This window comes from Anastrepha obliqua, chromosome 4, assembly GCF_027943255.1.
Source record: "Anastrepha obliqua isolate idAnaObli1 chromosome 4, idAnaObli1_1.0, whole genome shotgun sequence".
Classification (NCBI taxonomy): domain Eukaryota; kingdom Metazoa; phylum Arthropoda; class Insecta; order Diptera; family Tephritidae; genus Anastrepha; species Anastrepha obliqua.
Window position 1 is genome coordinate 29,509,163 of NC_072895.1, and position 19,115 is coordinate 29,528,277.

At 38.6% G+C, this 19,115-nt stretch overlaps 1 protein-coding gene across 1 annotated transcript; it reads right to left on the reverse strand.

Annotated features, from left to right (window-relative positions):
- Positions 1-2,725: 2,725 nt before the first annotated feature.
- On the reverse strand, positions 2,726-9,104 carry LOC129246113 (epidermal growth factor-like protein). Its single transcript, XM_054884661.1, has 3 exons — positions 8,657-9,104; positions 8,485-8,592; positions 2,726-2,843 (listed from the first exon to the last, which is right to left on the reverse strand). The coding sequence occupies exons 1-3, from the start codon at positions 9,082-9,084 to the stop codon at positions 2,726-2,728; spliced, it is 654 nt and encodes a 217-aa protein (XP_054740636.1). The 5' UTR covers positions 9,085-9,104.
- Positions 9,105-19,115: the final 10,011 nt, after the last annotated feature.

Below are 19,115 nucleotides of genomic sequence, written 5' to 3' on the forward strand. Positions count from 1 at the left end.
ACAAAAATAACAATCATCTGGTTTATGATAAGGCTGATGATGCCACCTCATCGGAGAATATTGAGAAATTCGACTTTTCTGGCAACGCTTTGATTTATATCTCTTGAATTTCAATGAAACAAACAATAAAACTTTGACGTTTTAATAAGGTTAAATTATAATAACAAACTTCTTTTGTTAATCAATGTACAGTGTGAACTTTGGTACACTTGGGAGCTTTTTCATATTTCTATTGAAAAAAAAATTTGCTATAATATGTCAGATATTTTCGTAAGTTCTAACCAGTTCTGTTGTATGCAGTACAGTGTACTCTTATGTATACATATATACTCCAATAAATATTACGGATCTATAATAACGCATCAAAACACGTCCTTATTCCCATTTAGCGTAAAGTTATACCTACATACCAAATTAGTAAAAAAAAAGAAAAAATCTTAAAACTCACACAACTCTATTAATTTTAATTCAATTACAGTCAAATATAGCTCATTCGACGCAAAATTAATTGGCTGAAAGCCAACACATAGACCTATTGGTCCTTAATGGTACCAGCTAGAGCTAGATCTGAAAGTGGCAAAAAAGTGTTTTCCCAAAAAAAAAAAAATATTTAAAAAAAAAATGTAAAAATGTTAAAAAGATTCATAGACATTTCACTTTAAAACTACCTGATACCAAAATTTACAATATTGAACAAATTTCAAAATTATTGCATTTTTTCAAAACTTTTTTAGTTGGCTTCTTACACTGCGTTACAAAAACAAACTTTTTTTTGTCCTATGAACGAAATATACTTTTTCGGAAAGGGGAGAAAAAATAAAAATTCACGTGTATCGGCGATTTTCATGTACACGTCAGAATTTTTTTTTTATGTATAAAATATAGAGCTCGTAGTCCGCCTGTGTGAAAAACTTTGAATCAATTTTTAACCCCTTTTTCCAATCGCGCTGAATTTCTGCAGGCAGACTCGTGGAAATGTGTTTATTATGTAAAATTAAAAAAAAAATTTTATCAATTCTCAGATTTTCTTGAATTTTTTTTTTTTTTTTTTAATTTTTTTTCTAAATTTTCGGAATAATTGAAGGGACTCCAAATTTTTAAACAACTTATTAACCTTTAATTTATTGTTTCATACAACACACTCTGTGCCGTTTGTGTGTTTGTTCCACCAGTGCTTTTTGTGTGCATGGGAAGGTCGCAAAAGAGATCAGCATTATACTGAATTTAAGTGGAAGCCGCGAACATGCTACAAAGTAGGCGTAGAAAGTATAGAAAATCTACCATTAGTGCAGCCATCTCAAATCATTTTGCCATCACTACACATTAAGCTCGGTGTCGTATCAAATTTTGTTAAAAAACTGGATCGTGAGGGCGAGGCGACTGCAAGTTTGCGCAATATTTTTCCGAAACTGAGCGGCGCAAAGATTCATGCAGGTATTTTTTTAAGAAGGCTTTTAGTAACTTTATTTTTTTAATGATGTGTATAATTTAAGGTGTTTTCAGTGGTCCGCAGATAAAAAAAAAGTTGCAAGTTATGAATTTTCATCAAAATTGAATGCTATCGAACAACGTGCACAGTTGCCGTTATTGAGCAGTTTCTTGGCAACAAACGAGCTGACAATTATAAAAATATTGTTGCAGAAATGATTTCGGCATATGGCGAAATGGGCATATTAATGGTGCTAAAGATCCATTGCCTTCACAATCATTTAGATTGTTTCCCTGGTGATTTAGGACCTTGTAGCGATGAACATGGCGAAAGGTTCCATCAGGACATTGCGGCTATTGAAAAGCGCTTTAAAGGACAACACATTACGCATATGCTTGGCGAATTCTGTTGGTCTATTTGTCGCGATACTGACACAAATGCTTTCAAACGCAAAAATAAAAGGCCTAAGTTTCTTTAAAAGCATTAAAATTTTTAATGTAACAATTTTTAATTTTAATATAATAAAATTAATAAAAAATTCGGGGTTTTATATCTCTATTGTAATGCGGAGTGCAATACCTTTCTTTTGATACCCACATCGGCATATCTCATGCAATTTTTTTTTTAATTTCGAACAGGTGACAACCCTGTGAAACATTGTCAGTGGCAACACCTAGGTGAAAAGTCTAGCAATGTGATATACTATCTGTGTGCCCAATTTCATTCAAATCCGTTAAGCTAATCCTGAGATCGTGTGGCTATACAGATATGCATACAAGAATTGCTCGTTGAAAGTTATAAAATACAAAAAAAAAATTGTGATGTGTACATGAAAATCGCCGATACACGTGTATTTTTATTTTTTATCCCCTTTCCGAAAAAGTATATTTGGTTCATAGGACAGAATGTGTATACCCGACTCTGTGTGGAAACAGACTTTATAAACTAAGGTACGTCAAGTAAGCGCGAAGTTTATGTAGGCTCCTTCTGTCATAGATTCATTTTCTTATAACAGGCTGAGTATTGAAAATTTGATTTTAGATAGGATGATTAATTTGGCGCTACCTTGTATCTATAAGTGCATACATATATACATATATATGGATGTGCGTAAGTGCAATGTTAACCTTTCTCTGATAATAAATTGTGTATGCACTAAATTAATTTAAAAAAAAACTGTATTTATTTATTCTTAATAAATAATAAATGCGCATTAATGGTGATAACATAAAAGCAATAACTATAAACTATGCATTAAATTCAGTCAAAATAAAATATTGGTCTGCCCAATTAATTTCATTGCTCCAGATGGATGTAGTCCGCATGGCACTTGCCGTCATATTCGTAGTGATAGTCTTTCTTTCGGCAGGCGCACATATTCGGCAGATAACAAAAGCCATATTTGCCGCAGTCTCTGTGAATGACAGAAAATAAAAGAAAATACGCATTTTGTTAGAAGAGTACGGGAAGTTGGTGAAAAAGGCACCGAATTTATTTTTCATTTCAATTTTATTATTCATTCAAATTTATTGTATCGGCCCAATTCGAAATGATGCACTTAGGGATGCCAGCGAATAACACAGGCTTACAAAATTTGAATTAGTTAAACCACAATTTTTCAAAACTGATTTTCAGTGATGCGCGCTGAACTTGAATCTGAACCGAGAGCAGCCCTAGCAGGTTTTTGAAATATTCCGGCTGTGCTTCAGGTTTTATAAGCTTATGGATATATTATTTTTAAGGGTCGATCTCATCTCAAAGTGAAACTATATCACTTTAAGAGCCCACTTTCATACGTAAAAAAGTCTTTATTTTTCTCTGAAATGCCTTCGGTTAAATTTACAGAATTTACTTATTTCACAGTTGGGTTGAGTTTTTTTGGGGGTCACTTTTTACGAATTTAACACTGCAAATTAAACAAGCGATTTCTCAGAGAAGGTGAAAGTGAACTTTGAGACAAAAGTTACCACATTAAAAAATATATATTTTACGATTTTACTTAACTTCCAATATAACCAAATGTCGTAATTCTCGCACTTCAAAATCGGAATGTAGAAAATGTGACGTGCTGTGGTTATTCCTAGTTCTATTTTTATACCCGCGCGCAGTCTTGCCCAAGGGTATTACAATTTTGTTCACATAACGGCTGTTTGTAGCATCATAAAGCAATGTAGATAGATGAGAGGAGTCGATTTAAATATGTCTGTCCGTCCATGCGCACGAAAATTTGAGCAAAAAATTAAGGCATGCAATTTGGTATAAGGGCAGAAGATTGGCCGATGAAAATAAGGCGTCGCTTGGAATGTTTAAGAGAAAGATTCTGCGGAAGATGTTTGGACCTTAGCATGTTGGTGGCGGCGTGTATTGCAGGCGATGGAACAATGGGCTGTATGAGCTTTACGACGACATATACAGGGTTGGCCATATTAATCTGACCCATGTGATTATTAAAAAAATATGGAAAAAGAAACATTTTTTTGTGTTTCATTGTGAAAAACATTTAATTTAGTTCAAGGAGATTCGTTTACATCACTTTTTGAATATGATATCGCGCAAGTGGTCGCCCTTAGCTCGTATAGCGTAATGTGCCCGTTTTTCGGCGTTTTCCATAGTTTTGGCCAGCGTCTCGGCCGATATGGCGGCTATTTCCCGTCGGATATTGGCCTTAAGTGCGCCTAGTGTCTTTGGCTTGTTGACGTAAACCTTAGATTTCAAATTACAGTAAAAAGTTATAGGGTTACTCAATGGGTCAGTTTAATATGGCCAACCCTGTACATACTTAGCGCAGCGGATTAAGGGCCCAGCGGCTTTCATTGGTTGTCGGAATGAATACAAACGCTCCGGCTTTTAAAGTATTCGATGCGGTACCAGCTGGTGGTAGCAGAGGAAGAGAAAGGCATGATTAGGCGGAGAAGAATTTGGCTTTCCTGGTACTTCCAACTGACGCCGGTTAACTCGAGAAAGCACAGTTTGTGAAACTCGGCCAAAATCGCTTAAGCATTTATCGGGCCAATCAAGATGAAGAGGATAGGTGAGCGGAGTCGATTTAGCCATGTCTATCCGGCAGTGCGCAAAAATTAAAGCCTGTAGTTTGGTATTGAAAGATGGTGAGCTCAATGAAGAATCACTCTACCGTTCTCTTTTGCTCATAACGGTAATTTTCAAAAAAGATAAAATGTGACATTTCTATTCTAAATGAAATTAAATTACTCAAACTTGGCACAAAACAAAACAAAAAAAAATATATATATGTAAATAGAATTAATCCTCCAATTCGTTTTTGACTACCTTTTTTACTAAATGAAAAAAGAAAATATTTTGAGTGATGTATTTGACCTTTAATGTCAATATAGACGTAAAATTTTTGCCTAAAAATTTTCCAAAATTTGCAAATAAAAGTATACATACAAAAAAAATTTTCCAAAAAATATAAAAAAAAATATAAAAATGCTAAAAAGATACGAACGTATTTCACTAAAAAAAAAAACCGATACCAACATTTGTAACATTGAACAAATTTCAAAATTATTATTTTTCAAAACTTTTTTAATTTAAGCCCAGCCCATAATTTACCATAATTTCACTTTTGTACGATTTTTGCATACAAAAAACTATTCGCGGAATATAACGGTACTATTTATATTTTCTTTGTTATATTGTGCATTCAACAAGTGATTTTAGTCGCGGATAGAAGAGCGTGTTGTTAAAAAATAAAATGGAATCTTCGACCGCATATAAGAGGCATATTTTGTATTTTTTTATAAAAGCGGTAAAAATGCTACAACTGCTGCTGCAGAAATAAACACTGTTCACGGAGAGGATACCGTGAGTGTAAGGACTGCGCAAAAATGGTTTTCAAAAATCCGAAGTGGTAACTGCGACGCGGAGGATGCACCGCGCGCTTGTCGTCCTGAAGTCTTAACTCCGACACCTTGCTCGAGCCAAATTTGACAGTCGATATGAAAGCTCAGAGGTTAAATTCATCGCATGGAACAGTTCACAGGCACCTGGTTCAGTTGGGAAAGGTTTCAAAGCTGGGAAAATGGGTTCCTCATAGACTTTCCGTCGCCAACCTTCAGCAGAGAGTGAATGTGTGTTCTCAGCTGCTGCAACGGCTTGAAAATGAAAGTTTTTTGAACCGTATCGTTACGGGTGATGAAAAATGGGCCCTTTACAATAATCCTGTTCGCAAACGCCAATGGTTAGATAAAGATGAAATACCAGAACCGACCCCTAGAGATGGCCTTCACTCCAAGAAGATTCTCCTGTCTATTTGGTGGGATATGGCCGGTATTGTTTATTATGAACTTCTGGAACCAAACCAGACGATAACTGCTGATTATTATTCCCATCAGCTATCAAACCTGAATGAGGCACTTAAAAAAAATCGACCGTCTTTAGTGAATAGACGCAAAGTTTTGCTTCACCACGACAACGCAAGACCTCATACCGCAAGGCAAACATTAGGCAAGCTGAACGAACTCGGATGGGAGCTAATGCCGCATCCACCATACTCTCCGGATATTGCACCTTGTGATTATCACCTTTTCCGTGGACTTCAATCCCATATGAGTACCAAGAACTACTCCTCAAATGAAGCTATAAAAAGGGATATCGAAGCGTATTTTGGCTCCAAGGACAAACAATTTTTTGAGCAGGGAATTAAAAATTTGCCTAAACGTTGGGAAGACATTGTAAATAATGAAGGAAAATATATTATTGATTAATAAATACTTTAAATATCTTTTTAATTAATTTTAGAACCACCTTTAAAAAACGCACGAGCTTATGGACTGACCTGATAACAGACTCTGTACTCTATACTCTATTTATACTATAAACTAACGCCAAGTAATAATTTTTAATAATTTATAATTCGTTTCTAAGTGGACAAGTTTGTTAGGGCATGTGAAGAGCATGGGTATGACGGGGTTAATTCGCTGTTTACTGCTTGTCTGGAAACTCTCCGGTCGAGTAGTTGTAGTTGTAATTTGTACTGGGTCTCGTTAGTGTAGTTAATCAAATGTCTACAGAGAAGACACCTGCGGTAGCACCCAAGAAGAAACTGCTTGCCGAGCATTTTGTTGTGCACCTTAACAGGAAGCATTGACGCCTCATTGTGCATCAGGAGACATCCCGTGGCCGTTCTGATAGCAGTATTTCGACTGCGAATCACTGGTACAAGACAACTAGACAGTCGCAGCGTAATTTATAACCAGTCGGCTAATTGTTTCAAATGTCGCCAGCAATATTTCTTTGTCTTTGCCACAAGTGCTGCCGGCTAGCGATTTGAGGACCTCGTTACGGTTTTGGACCTCAGTCGCAATTGCGGTTGTATGCGCAGAAAAGGAGAGCAAACTATCAAAGGTGACGCCCAACATTTTGCGGTTGTTTACTGTCGGTATTTGTGTGTCAACGACTTTTACCTTTAGCTGTAGTTTGCACTCCTTCGTACAGGTTGTAAAGAGGATCGCCATCATTCCCATGGCAGCCGGTTCTACGTTGCTCGGGTTTTTCCCGACCAGGGCTGTTAAACTGCCTCTGTCTAGTGCACCGTACCAAAATCTCCGTCCGTCCCTCTGATGTTACAAACTATAACTCGCATTCCGAAATTAATAGCCAGCTAAGAATAAATTTTACTAAAATGTGCGCGGGTATATAAAGTTCTGTCCGGATCAAATTTAGCACTTTTTTACTTGTTTCAATCAATTCTTGGCACATTTTTGACAGAAGGTAGGTATGTAGGCAAGAGAAATTTATTGTCATTATGTTGCATTAGATGAAAATTAGGGAGAAAATAAAATAAATTTCGTACTAGTAATGATAGGCAGGTAGGTGAAATGGTTCAAGTGCCAGTCTGGTACTCCTCAAGTAGCACTAAAGCGCCGTTTTGATACCATTATGAGATTTCCAGCAGACAGATATATACAGCCAGCCAGAGTTGTTCACATAATGCAGGAGATTGATTGTATTTAGGTTGCTGTACTGCCCCAGGCTGTCGAAGAAAAGAGCGCCCAGTGACCTTAGTCGTCTAGCTGCCAAACCCGGACAGAGAGAGTGCTCAACAGTCTCCTTCTCTGAAAGGTCCCCACAATTTTCTGCAGTGGGGGTTAAATGGTATCCCTATTCCTAGCTTTTACGCGTGTGTTTCGATCGTCCAGTGACCGGTAAACACAGCTATGAGTTAGGAAGTTGAATGACGAGAAGTTCAAAGAACATTCTGAGTCCTCCGTATATTGTTCTCTGGCCAAAGGGTTTTCGAAGTAGTACATGAAGGAATGGAGCTCCATCTTTTCTGCGCTTTGCTGCGAAATAATTTGTGCAGTTTTACTTTAACAACTGTGAGGGGGATGCCGATGACCGGGTAGGAGGTCTCTGAGGCCAATTCAGTCTCCTTCCTGGCAAGCTCCTCAGCAATTTCATTTCCCTCTATGTTACTATGTCCTGGGACCCAGATCAGAGAAATGTTACCTGCACACCCAAGAGATTTGATTTCCTCCTTACAGGAGGTTACTAGTTCGTTCTGCACCATGGCGTCGTCAGAACCTTGATCACGGCTTGACTATCGGAGAAAATTTTAATATCTCCCTCGCTCCCAGGTTCTCTAAGCATTTAGCATGATTGTAGGATCGCAAAGACTTGTGCTTGAAAAACACTAGCAGTATTCGGCAGTTTAAAGGAGATAGATAAATTGACTGATTTAGAGAAAACCCCTGCTCCGCATCCCGATTCCATCTTGGAACCATCAGTGAAGACAGAGGTGCAAGCTTTGGTGTAGATTTTCCCCTCGATCTAATTCTGCTTATTTGGAAAGCACTAGTAATATTGGCTAATAAAAAATGCCAGCGGTAAATCATTTATGCATTAAAGTCCGAAAGTTCCTACTGCTCTACTACTCTAAGGACAGCAACGGATTGCCTCTCTCTCTGAACATTAATTAAATTCACCAAAAACGTTTATGTGCGGCTATGTCTTACGCATAACTGTACCACGCAGGTCCCCTGTACTGATACCGTTTTATCAACTATATATTATAAATAATCGCTAACACTCACTGTTTACACACGGGTGCACACAGCTGACCGAATACCGTCTCCTGAACCGCATATCCCTGCGCACAAATGCATTCCCCGTTCGCTGTACATTTTCCGTACAAACAACGCCTGCAAATACATAGAACAGAGGCATTAATATTTTGCATAAAAAAAAATTTGTTTGCTCACTCACCCGAAACAACGATCGCTGAAAAGGTGGTATTTGCGGCAACGACGCGCCACCGCATCGAAATAATAGCCCTCGCGGCTACAGAGACAAAGATCAGGCGCTGCACAAAAACCACCGGCGCTCTGGCAGCCAGGCAAACATTCGGCAGCGCATACCAGTGCTTCCTTCTCGAATGAGGTTTGATAGTACGCGGAGCAGGGACAGTCACCATCCTCAAAGCATGCCCCATTTATGCAACGGAGAGGACAGCGCGAGACGCAGTAATTCGTATTGATGATTAGCATCTCGTAGTCGGAGCAGGGCAGTGGTGATGGGCGCCAACGGTGTGAACGCAGTGAAGGCAATGGATGGCGCGTTGCGGCCCCCAGCAGAGATGGAAGGTTGGCAAACAGGAAGCATAGCGCCGAAACGGTTGAAGTAGCAAATTGCATTGTAGCTGGCCAGCGTTGATGGGTTGCGGCAATAGCTGATGTTGTTCTTATGTGGAGAAGCGTTCTACACAAATTTTCGTATGTATGTATGTATGTATGTACTTATGCTGCAATGCTCAGCGCGATGCGATATTGAAGATGTGAGCTGCGCGCCAAACAGCGGCTACGGGTGAAATGAGAATGCGATCAGCGCACAGCCCAACAGCGCCCAAGTTCCCATGCGTAGAATTCATTCACGGTGTGCGTTCAAAATGTGTGTTGCGTTAGTAGTGAAAGCGTTGATGCTGCATGATTACCGCATACTTAAATGTGTACTTAAGTGATTTGCGTACGCGCATGAGCAACTGGAGCTTAGTTATTATTCAATATTTATTTACCTATAGCACAGTTTGTCAAGAAAGTATTTTGACATATTCCAGTTATTTGCACTTCTTTAGCTAAAACCATCGTTTTTCATTGAATTTGGAGAACCTTTCGAGGTTATTTCATTAATTACAAAAGAAAAAGCAACTTTATATCCGAGAATACGCTCTCAAAGCAAAAATATCAAAAAAAAAGTACATGAACGCTAAACCAGTGACACTTGCAAGTTTTTTGATTAAATTGTTGGCGGGAAAAATCAAAACAATTAAAAAAATGTTCAGTTAAACTAAAATGAAATAAAATGAAATAAAACAAAATAAAAAAAAAAATAAAACAAAATAAAACAAAATAAAAAAAAAAATAAAAATAAAAAAATAAATAAAATTAAATGAATAATTGGCGCGTACACTTTTGTTAGGATTTTGGCCGAGCTCCACCTCCTATTTTGTGGTGTGCGTCTTGATGTTGTTCCACAAATGCAGAGACCTACATTTATAAGCCGACTCCGAATGTCAGACATTCTTTATGAGTAGCTTTTTCATGGCAAAAATACACTCCGAGGCTTACCATCGCCTGCCGAGGGGCGCCCGTTATTAGAAACACCTTTCATTTTGGTTCTTCAGACACGGAGATTTGAACCTACGCGCTCCCTAATGGCAGTCACGCCCCAACCCATTCTGCTACGGCGACCGCTTCTCTTCTTCTTAATTGGCGCCATAACGGCTTACGCGATTTTGAACGAGTTTAAAAAGCACTCCAGTCGTTTCTTTCTCGTGCTAATAGGCGCCAGTTGGACACACCAAGTTAAGTCAAGTCCTTCTCCACCTGATCTTTCCAACACAGATGAGGCCTTCCTCTTCCTCTGCTTCCACCAGCTGGTACCGCATAAATGCGTTATATCTATGCCATCGTAAAGCTCACCCAGCTCGGCTACGGCGACCGCTACTCCGAATTAAATAAAAAAAAATAAAGCAAATGAAATGCAAAATAACGAGCTTAACATTACAAAACTTTATTTTGACCACAATAATTTGTTCCATTTCGTCATCGCAGTCAGATGAAGAACATTCCTTTAGCAACTGTATTGTTGTGGCAATCACAACTTTCTTCATATTTCCATCTTCCATCTATGCATATACGTTCTGTCAAAAAAGTACCGGGAATTGTTCAATAAATAGCAAAATAATTGTTTAATCATCAAAATTTATTTTGTCGCCCTCAAAATAGGCTCCATTCGAGGCAATAAACATATGACAACCCAGTCACCAAAGCCCCATTTAAATGCGTTTGAAGAATTCTCAGCGAATTCTCCTTAATGACCTCTATCGACTTAAAGCGGCGTCCGCGGAGTGACAATTTAAGTTTTGGGAAAAGGAAAAAGTCACAGGGGGCTACATCCGGTGAATACGGTGGTTGTTCGATGATATTTGTCAAACTCATATACCCACGTCCCGTCACCTATTATGATTAGAGTTGGGTATTTCCCGAGAAAATCCCAATCTCGAGAATCGGGATTTCCCGAAATAACGAAAATTTCAATTCTCGAGATGCGGGATTTCCCGAAAATAATTTTTGAGATTTCTCGAGAATTCTCGAAAATTCGGGAAAAATTCCAAAAAATTAAAAAAAAAAATCTAAAACCAGTGTAAGAGCAATGAATTTCATAAAATATTATTTTTATTATAGTATAAATTACATAAAAAAATATTTGAAAATATTACTATTTCAATTATTGCAAACAAAAAAGTGAAACAAAAATAATTACAAAAAAATTCAAAACAAAAATAATTCAAGATTATACTTATTAAAATAGGGGAAAAAAGTGATTGTAAACATTATTTCCCAAAATGGTGTTTTAAAAAACACAGACTGTCAATGGCTTCGTCTGACAATCGCGTACGCTTTTTGGACACAAAATTACCCGCTGTAGAAAAATTCCTCTCATTTTGAGTCGATGTTGGCTTAACAGTGTTAAAAGCCCCGATCAGTCTTTCAACATTTTGTGTTTTCTCTCCAGTTTTTTCATATAGTTTTAGCTCGTTTCTAAGCGACGAAAACATCTGCTTCGCCGCATGTTGCGCAATGTCTGCTTTCGGTTTTGAGCATTGCTGAACGTATTTTTCAAGCTGTTTCGCCATATCTTCTTCATCGACGTTGTTGGTTGCAAATACGTCATCATCGTCAGAACTAGACACTGCTTGGTCTTCTTGAATGCTCGTTATTTTCGTGCAGTACTTCATAACCAAACCCAGAACAGCTTTGTGACACTTTGGAAGATGAAATCCTAAGCAGCTGATACCATTACGAATGAACTCACTTTTTGTTATCGCTTTTATTGGAATTCCATCTTTTGCAGCCAATTTTGCAATAATTTGTTCAAGCGATTCAGGCGAGGAAGAAGTATTGAAAATGTTGTGAAGAGTTCGGGTCTTCTTGGCTGGTGGCTGTTCTTTTGGAGCCTCATGTTCCCTTCGCTTCATGTTGTGTATCCTCTCCATGTGACGGTGAAGTCCAGATGTTGACGATGACTTGCATTTAATGATTTTATTGCATTTCAAACATGTTGCTTCGTCGTCAAATTGCTTGAAAAGCTGCCACACTTGGTCGTATTCGTATTCTGAACTCATGATTTTTAATGCTAAAAATTCAAAATTTGTTTTAAATTTTATTTTTTAAAGGAAGTAACCAACCGGTACTCACAGTCAACGATACGTCGATTCAAAACTTAAAAATAAGTAATATTTGGACCACAAAATATTTTATTATACGGTGTATAATTTATACTTAATCAGGTACCACAAAATGAAATGCACCCGCTCACTACAAAAAATAAATTTACAAACGTCGTCTGTGCAGTCTGCGAACAAATTGAAATTGCTTGACTATTTTCAAAGCATTTCTAATTGCTTAACTGCTGCTACATATAAGAAACACATAAAACTAAACTTCATTAGCTTGATGTTACAGTGCTTTCCCTCGACATAGCATAGCAACGCATCTAGCATTTACTCTGTAGTCACCCTAAAACAAAAAAAAAAAACAAACAAACAAACAAACAAATGGAACAGTTATACTGTTGTGGCTTTTCGCATAGCAATTGAAACTATGGTGTAACGCGTCTCATGCCCAATTGATGGTGTAAAATGTTGCTGATTGATTCGTTAGACACGCTAAGATTACGAGCTACCTCCCTCAAACTTAAATGATGGTTTTCCAGCCCCATTTCCTTGACTTTGTTGACGTTTGACGTTTTCATCCGTTGAAGACGTTGATAGGCGACCAGATTCGGGCAAATCTTCTACGACTTCTCGGCCCTCTGCAAAAGCCTTATACCACTCGCAGACCCGTGGCTTTGATAAAGTCTACCCGCCATAGAATTTCTGTAACATTTTCAACGATTCGGTGCACGAAATCCCGTTTAAAGCACAAAAAGTAAGACGAATTCTTTGTTCGATATTTTTATCCATAGTGAAAATCGCAGAGCACACCTACGGTTGACTGATATAATTAAATGCCAAAAACAAGCTAATTAACAGATCTCGCTCAACCCCCGCGACACTATAGAGGACAGTTGTAACAACACTCCAGAAAAAAAATTAGACATTTGTCTAACGCACTACAGCTTCTTGTGAGCTTTGCCCTGCTGAACAGTATGCTGCTCTATCCGCTGCCCCTTCCTTCCAGTTCTTTATATTAAACTGTTACAGGTCTTCTTTCACTTCATCTATCCGCCTCATTCTTGGTCTTGCTCTTGCTTTATTTGTGTATTCATTCGGCTCCAGAATTTTTCAATAGACTCTTGAACTGTCCATTTTCATAACATGGCCTAGCCGTCGAATTCGTTGCGCCTCAAGGCACAGGGTTTGATTGAAAAGTAATGAGCCTTATTTTTTAAGCAGTTTTATTAAACCTTTTGGCTTATACAACTAATATTCTTCAAAATAGGACCCTTGAGCGTCAATACACCGCTGGTAGCGGTCCTTCCACTGCAGGAAACATTTTTTAAACTCATCCGCCGGAATCGCGTTCAATTCGGTTGTCACCGTTTTTTGGATCGCCTCGATGGAGTCGAAACGCCTCCCCTTCAGCTTTCTTTTCAGGCTCGGGAACAAGAAGAAGTCCGGAGGGGACAGGTCTGGGCTGTAGGGAGGGAGGGGAAGCACCGGAACCCCCATCTGGGCCAATGCAGATGTGCAGAGGAAGGCGGTTCACATCTTCGTCTGTTTGCGTCGTCAAAGACCTTCCAGATCGCTGTTCGTCTTCGACGTCCTCCCGGCCTTCCTTGAACGACTTGTGCCACCATTTTACCTGGGCACTGGACAGAGATTGGTCCCCGTAAGTCTCCTTGAGTAGCCCAATGGTTTCGGTACTCGTTTTGTATAGCTTTACGCAAAATTTGATCGAGTAACGTTGCTCCAACGATCGCTGCATTTTCGCCACTACAAAATCCTAACACACTTTTAAAACAGCTTTCACGCGCGGAGCGATGTTGACTGCACCGCTGTTGCCAGCGAACTGGGACCGGTATCTAGTGGAAGGGGAAGGTCCAACGATCATTTTCCCTCACCAGCCGATTCGGTTGATCGCTTGGCAGACGCTCCGCTCGAAAAGGCTCATTACTTTTCAATCAAACCATCTAGGTTACATATTCGCCATTGATAAGTTTGTCCAGTTCATCCTCCCATCGAATGCGCCATTCGACTTGTGTGCTGACTGCACCAAATATTTTTCTGAGAACCTTCACTTCAAATTTTGGCAGTTTTTTCTTATCTTTTTTACTCCACTTCCGGGTTTCAGCTTCATAGCACAGCATCGGCATCAACTTTCAGGGTCTGTTAAGGAGTTTTGATTCAAAAAGTTGTATGTACTTATACAAGGTGAAGTCCAAAATAAACAAGACTGAGTTAAAATAGACACGACAGCAGCTGATAACTTCGAGTTTATTTATCCCCTCTGGCCTAAATACACTGTTTTGCGGGATCTAAAAGCTTTTCGGAAGAGTGATTCAGGTCATTGACCGGAATCCGGAATGTCCTCCAGGATGTTGGTACAAGCCTTTTGGATGGCCTCTAAGGACGCATAAGGTTTTCCCTTCATGGGCAAATGCAGTTTTCTGAATAGGTAGAAGTGACATGGAGCCACATCAGGCGAATACGGTGAGTGATTGATGGTTAAAATGCGATTTCTAGTCAAAAACTTAGTCACAAGAGTGGATCGATGAGATGGTGCATTAGCATGCAAGAAGCGCCAGCTTCTTCCTTCCTTCTTCTGGGTTTTCAGGGCGAATTCAATGCCATGCAACAAACGATTCAAATCGCCAAGATAAAAAATTGCATTGACGGTTTGGCCCGTTGGCACGAACTCCTTGTGGACAATTCCCTTGGAATCGTAAAAACAAATGAGCATCGACTGGATTTTTGGCTTCTCTAAACGCGATTTTTTAGGTGGTGGCTCGTCTGGGGGCTTTCCATTCGGCACTTTGACACTTAATTTCAGGTTCACCATCTTAGTTTTAGGTTCACGTTTAGTTTCAGGTTCATGGCAACTTCGATTTCGTGTTTTAAAGCATCAATCGTCACTGGATGGTTCGCATAGCATTTGTCCTTAACGGCTCCCCACAAAAAATAGTCCAACGGGCTTAAATCACAGCTCCGAGGCGGCCAATTTATATCGGAATTTCGGTTTTCAAAAACGGTAGCCAAAAGTTCGAGTGTAACTTTGGCAGTGTGACAAGTTGCACCGCCCTGTTGAAACCAAATGTCGTCCATGTCATCCTCTTCAATTTTTGGAAACAACTCGTTGAGCATGGCACATGGTAACGTTCGCCATTTACTGTAACCGCGGAAGAAGAAGAAGACTCACCACTTGGGAAATAGGTTTTCAATATTTCCCAATTTTGTTTAAGCGTATAGCCTCCCATTTCGTAAATGTTAAACCTTTAAGTAAATTATGAACACATTTGACTTGTCATTTGTGTTACCATTCTCAAAAAAATAGGTGGTTCAAAAAGCAAACGCTATATGGCCCACCCTTTATTGGCTTATAAACTATTTACCATATATTAGTCAAATAATTCCAAAAGATTGAAAGAAAACCATGAAAAAATACATTTTTTCTTAAGTAGTTTGCCTGAATTTCGCTAGATTTGTAGATGTCAAAAGACTTTCTTGACAAACAGTAGATTTATCTATGTAGGTACATACATACGTATTTAATCAACGAAAGCATGATAAAAAAATTGAGGGGAATTCGATAATCACTTATAAGTTCATTAAGCAAATAAGGTGGATAAATGAAATTGAAAAGATAAATAAAATATTTGTCCATGAAGTAATCGATATCTGGAGATATGCAATGGAATGATCGAAAGTGTAAAAGCTTCACAAACAGTTGTAAAAATAAAAACAACTTGCACAACTACACTCACACCCGTGCAAGTGCATACAGAAATGAACTTATCTGCGTATGCGATTTGAATACTTAAACAAATGGCTTCAAGTTAAGTGTGTTTGGGAGGATGGAGAATGGTGGAAGAGAGGCGGTACCGAGATATAATAATGAATTCAAGATATTCGTATATTCTATGTGCTTAAAAGCCTTGAAGAATGACTAGAATATTCAAAGCCAAACGACAAAAGACAAAATCGAAGAAAATAATTTAACGAATCAGACGCAGCCGCAGCCGCAACCACAGAATGGATATCAAGTGCATTTATATATGAGTACATACATACATACACACATATATTTTCATATGCATTTGCAGACGCAATGTATTTATGATTATTTGCTCACTTGTAAACGAGAGTGCATTTGCTAAGCGGCGGAGTGCGCAAAGATGCGTGCGGATGAAAGTAAGCACAAGTGCCAAGGACGTTGCTACTCAATGTTTTGAAAAGGGTCTTACGTGCGCGAAATAAATTTAACGAAAAATACTTTTTTGGTTGCTTTAGAAGTTTACTTTTTAACTAAAGCATGAAAAACTCTAATATTTCTGCTGTATTAATTAGTTTTTATGACATTCTTACAAAATAATGGCTTGTGGAATGATTTATGTATGGCGATATCAAATCAATAAATACCAGCCATGATGAGGAGATGAAATGATGATATCTAACGTTTATTAAAAAAAAAAAATGTGTTACAAAATATTAAGCTTTGGTGTTCATCTATCCAGTAAACTTGCAAAGTAGGGGAAAGTGAGAGAGCAAAATGGTATTCGTTTTGATAGGAGGTTGCATGTTTCTACTGGATACATTTTTACTTGTAAGAACTTGCAAGGGAGAAAAGCAGCTGCTGGGAAAGTAAAAATAAACACGAATTGAGTTAAAGTTCTAAATTTGAATAAAAATTAGAGAATGTAAGTAAATTTATTTTGGATGGAACTTATAAAGTTTATTTGAAGTCATACATATATTCAATAGGAATCGGTCAATGATGTAGAGGAAATTACAATACTTTTTCACATGGCGAAAAGATTTTTAGAGGGGTACTACCTAGCAGTCCGTTATTCGGCTCTGAGCGAATTGGACAGATATGCCGACGTCACACGTGTTTCACTAAGATAAAGCTAAATTTTGTGAAACACAAAACGAATGACGTAGAATCCAAAGTTTCGCCCAAATTTTTTTTTCAGCATATCTAACGAGCAAACCGGGTATCTATCATCCTTGATTCCCCACAGCCTCCAGTCACCGCTGCTGCAGTTTCCGAAATGCAAATGAAAAGCATAGAAAGTATCTTTTGGGCTATATTTTTCTCTTTAAGAGCGAATTTTCGGAAATTAAGGCATCTTCTGGTCTAGAGACGTGAAAATTTAAGGTGTTGAAAATTGGAAAATTGAAGAAAAACAATCGGTATCAATTGAAAATCGTTTTTATTCATTAGATCACTTCTTTATTTATAAAAACAAAAATATATTTTTCAATGAAAATAATAAAAAATTGCTTCCCCTGGCGTAACTGATTGGGCTGCTCTGGTACGTCTGAAGAAAAAAAATTCGGTCGATTACTTATCAGGAGATATGTCGCTATGGTAGCAGATTTACAAAAAACATTTTTTTCTAGATAATTTATCTGTTTATTGGAAAAACAAAACAAAAAAATTTTTTTCACGTTCTCGCTCTTAAAAAAAAAATAGAAAAATTGATTATAAAATTATAATTCTGCTACCCGCGAGAACCACAATTCTACTCAATAATATATTAAAAATTCAAATCAATTTGTTCAGTACCGTTTGGGAAATTGTTAACGGCAACTCGGAAAAAATAGTTTCGAGAAAAACACGGTCAACGCGCTTATACCTGGGCGTCGTACTTCAAACCGGTCTCGTTTTAAAGGACTGTAACGTCTTAACTACAACGAATTTCAATATAAAAATTTGCAAGTATATTTTTGAAAGCGTAAACTATCATAACATGAAAAAAATCGATTTTTTCGAAATGCTAAACCAAAAAGGTGCCTTAAATTACTGGCAGGTTACTGGATAATTTTTACACGAACCGACCTAATATGGCACATATCGTATTCGATACAATCTAGAACTTGAACATCTTACCTTTTAAGAAACATCATAAAATACATAAAATCCCAACGAATACGTTGACTTGGACACGTAGAAAGAATGCCAGAGCCACGCATTGGAGAGTGCCTTTAATAGGACCCGAGCCCTTCCATGCCATGGGACAACACACCATCAAAGAGAAGCTCAGAAGTGAAGGGCTAGGGCTCAGGGAGGTTTGCTGGAAGCAATCTATGGCGCTACGCCAGGCGAAATCCATACAGGGAGCGTTAGATTAGGTTAGGTTGGAATGATTGGTTGCCCAAGGAATGAGCACACTTGGACGAAGATAAACGGATTCGTTCTTTGTGATACCATTATGAAGGATGTGAGCTGAAAGAGAAAAAAACGTTGGAATGAAAGGAGAGGGCGGGGAGAGGTGGTGGTGGGATGGTTAGGAGGGTGGGTTTAGAGAGTGTGTGGATTATGAACGATGACTGTGCTGCGTCAAACGCTTTGTTCTGCTGATGAAATTCATCAGATTTTTAATGTCAACCCCAGCTATATCAGCAGACGTAGCAAAGAAGTAAGAACCAAGATGCCTGGATCTTAACCCCGTCAGAGCAGGGTAACTAAGGAGAAGGTGCTGAGATGATTCCACTTCATCCTCTATATATCCAACGCAAAAAGGACTCGAGGTGATTCCAAGTCTCACAGCATGCATTCTTCGCCCATAGTGTCCTGTGAGACAATCCACGATATTCGAAAGCTGATATTTTGTCAACCTCAGAAGCTCTCCTTTCGAGCTCCCCCCATTCCACACGTGGCCAGAAGGATTTCGCGACCTTACAAGTTTGTGTACTTGCCCAACGCTCACTGAGTTGACGCGAAGCTCATCTATCCAGGTGTAGACCGCAGGTAGTCAGGTGGATCCCGATTCTCTCCCTTCGCGGGGAATTCACCTCACATGTCCCTTGTCTGCCCAGCTCATCGGCCTCACAGTTTCCCACATGAGGCTTATGTCAAAGAATTCGGACGCAGTCGAAAGTGAGGCCAAGCATTTCCTGACCAGTTTCGACTGCACGATTACTGATCCGAGGGCCCTAATTGCCGCTTGGCTGTCGGAGTTAAATATTTACTTTACTTTCTTGTCTATTAGTACGCATGTG

What these genes read in the sequence shown, in the direction of transcription:
- LOC129246113 (XM_054884661.1), bottom strand. Translation starts at nt 9,084, where the DNA reads ATGCAATTTGCTACTTCAACCGTTTCGGCGCTATGCTTCCTGTTTGCC. An exon ending in TTCAGCGATCGTTGTTTCGG is followed by an intron (nt 8,593 to 8,656) that starts GTGAGTGAGCAA and finishes ATGTATTTGCAG; the next exon opens with GCGTTGTTTGTACGGAAAAT. An exon ending in TGTGCACCCGTGTGTAAACA is followed by an intron (nt 2,844 to 8,484) that starts GTGAGTGTTAGC and finishes TGTCATTCACAG; the next exon opens with AGACTGCGGCAAATATGGCT.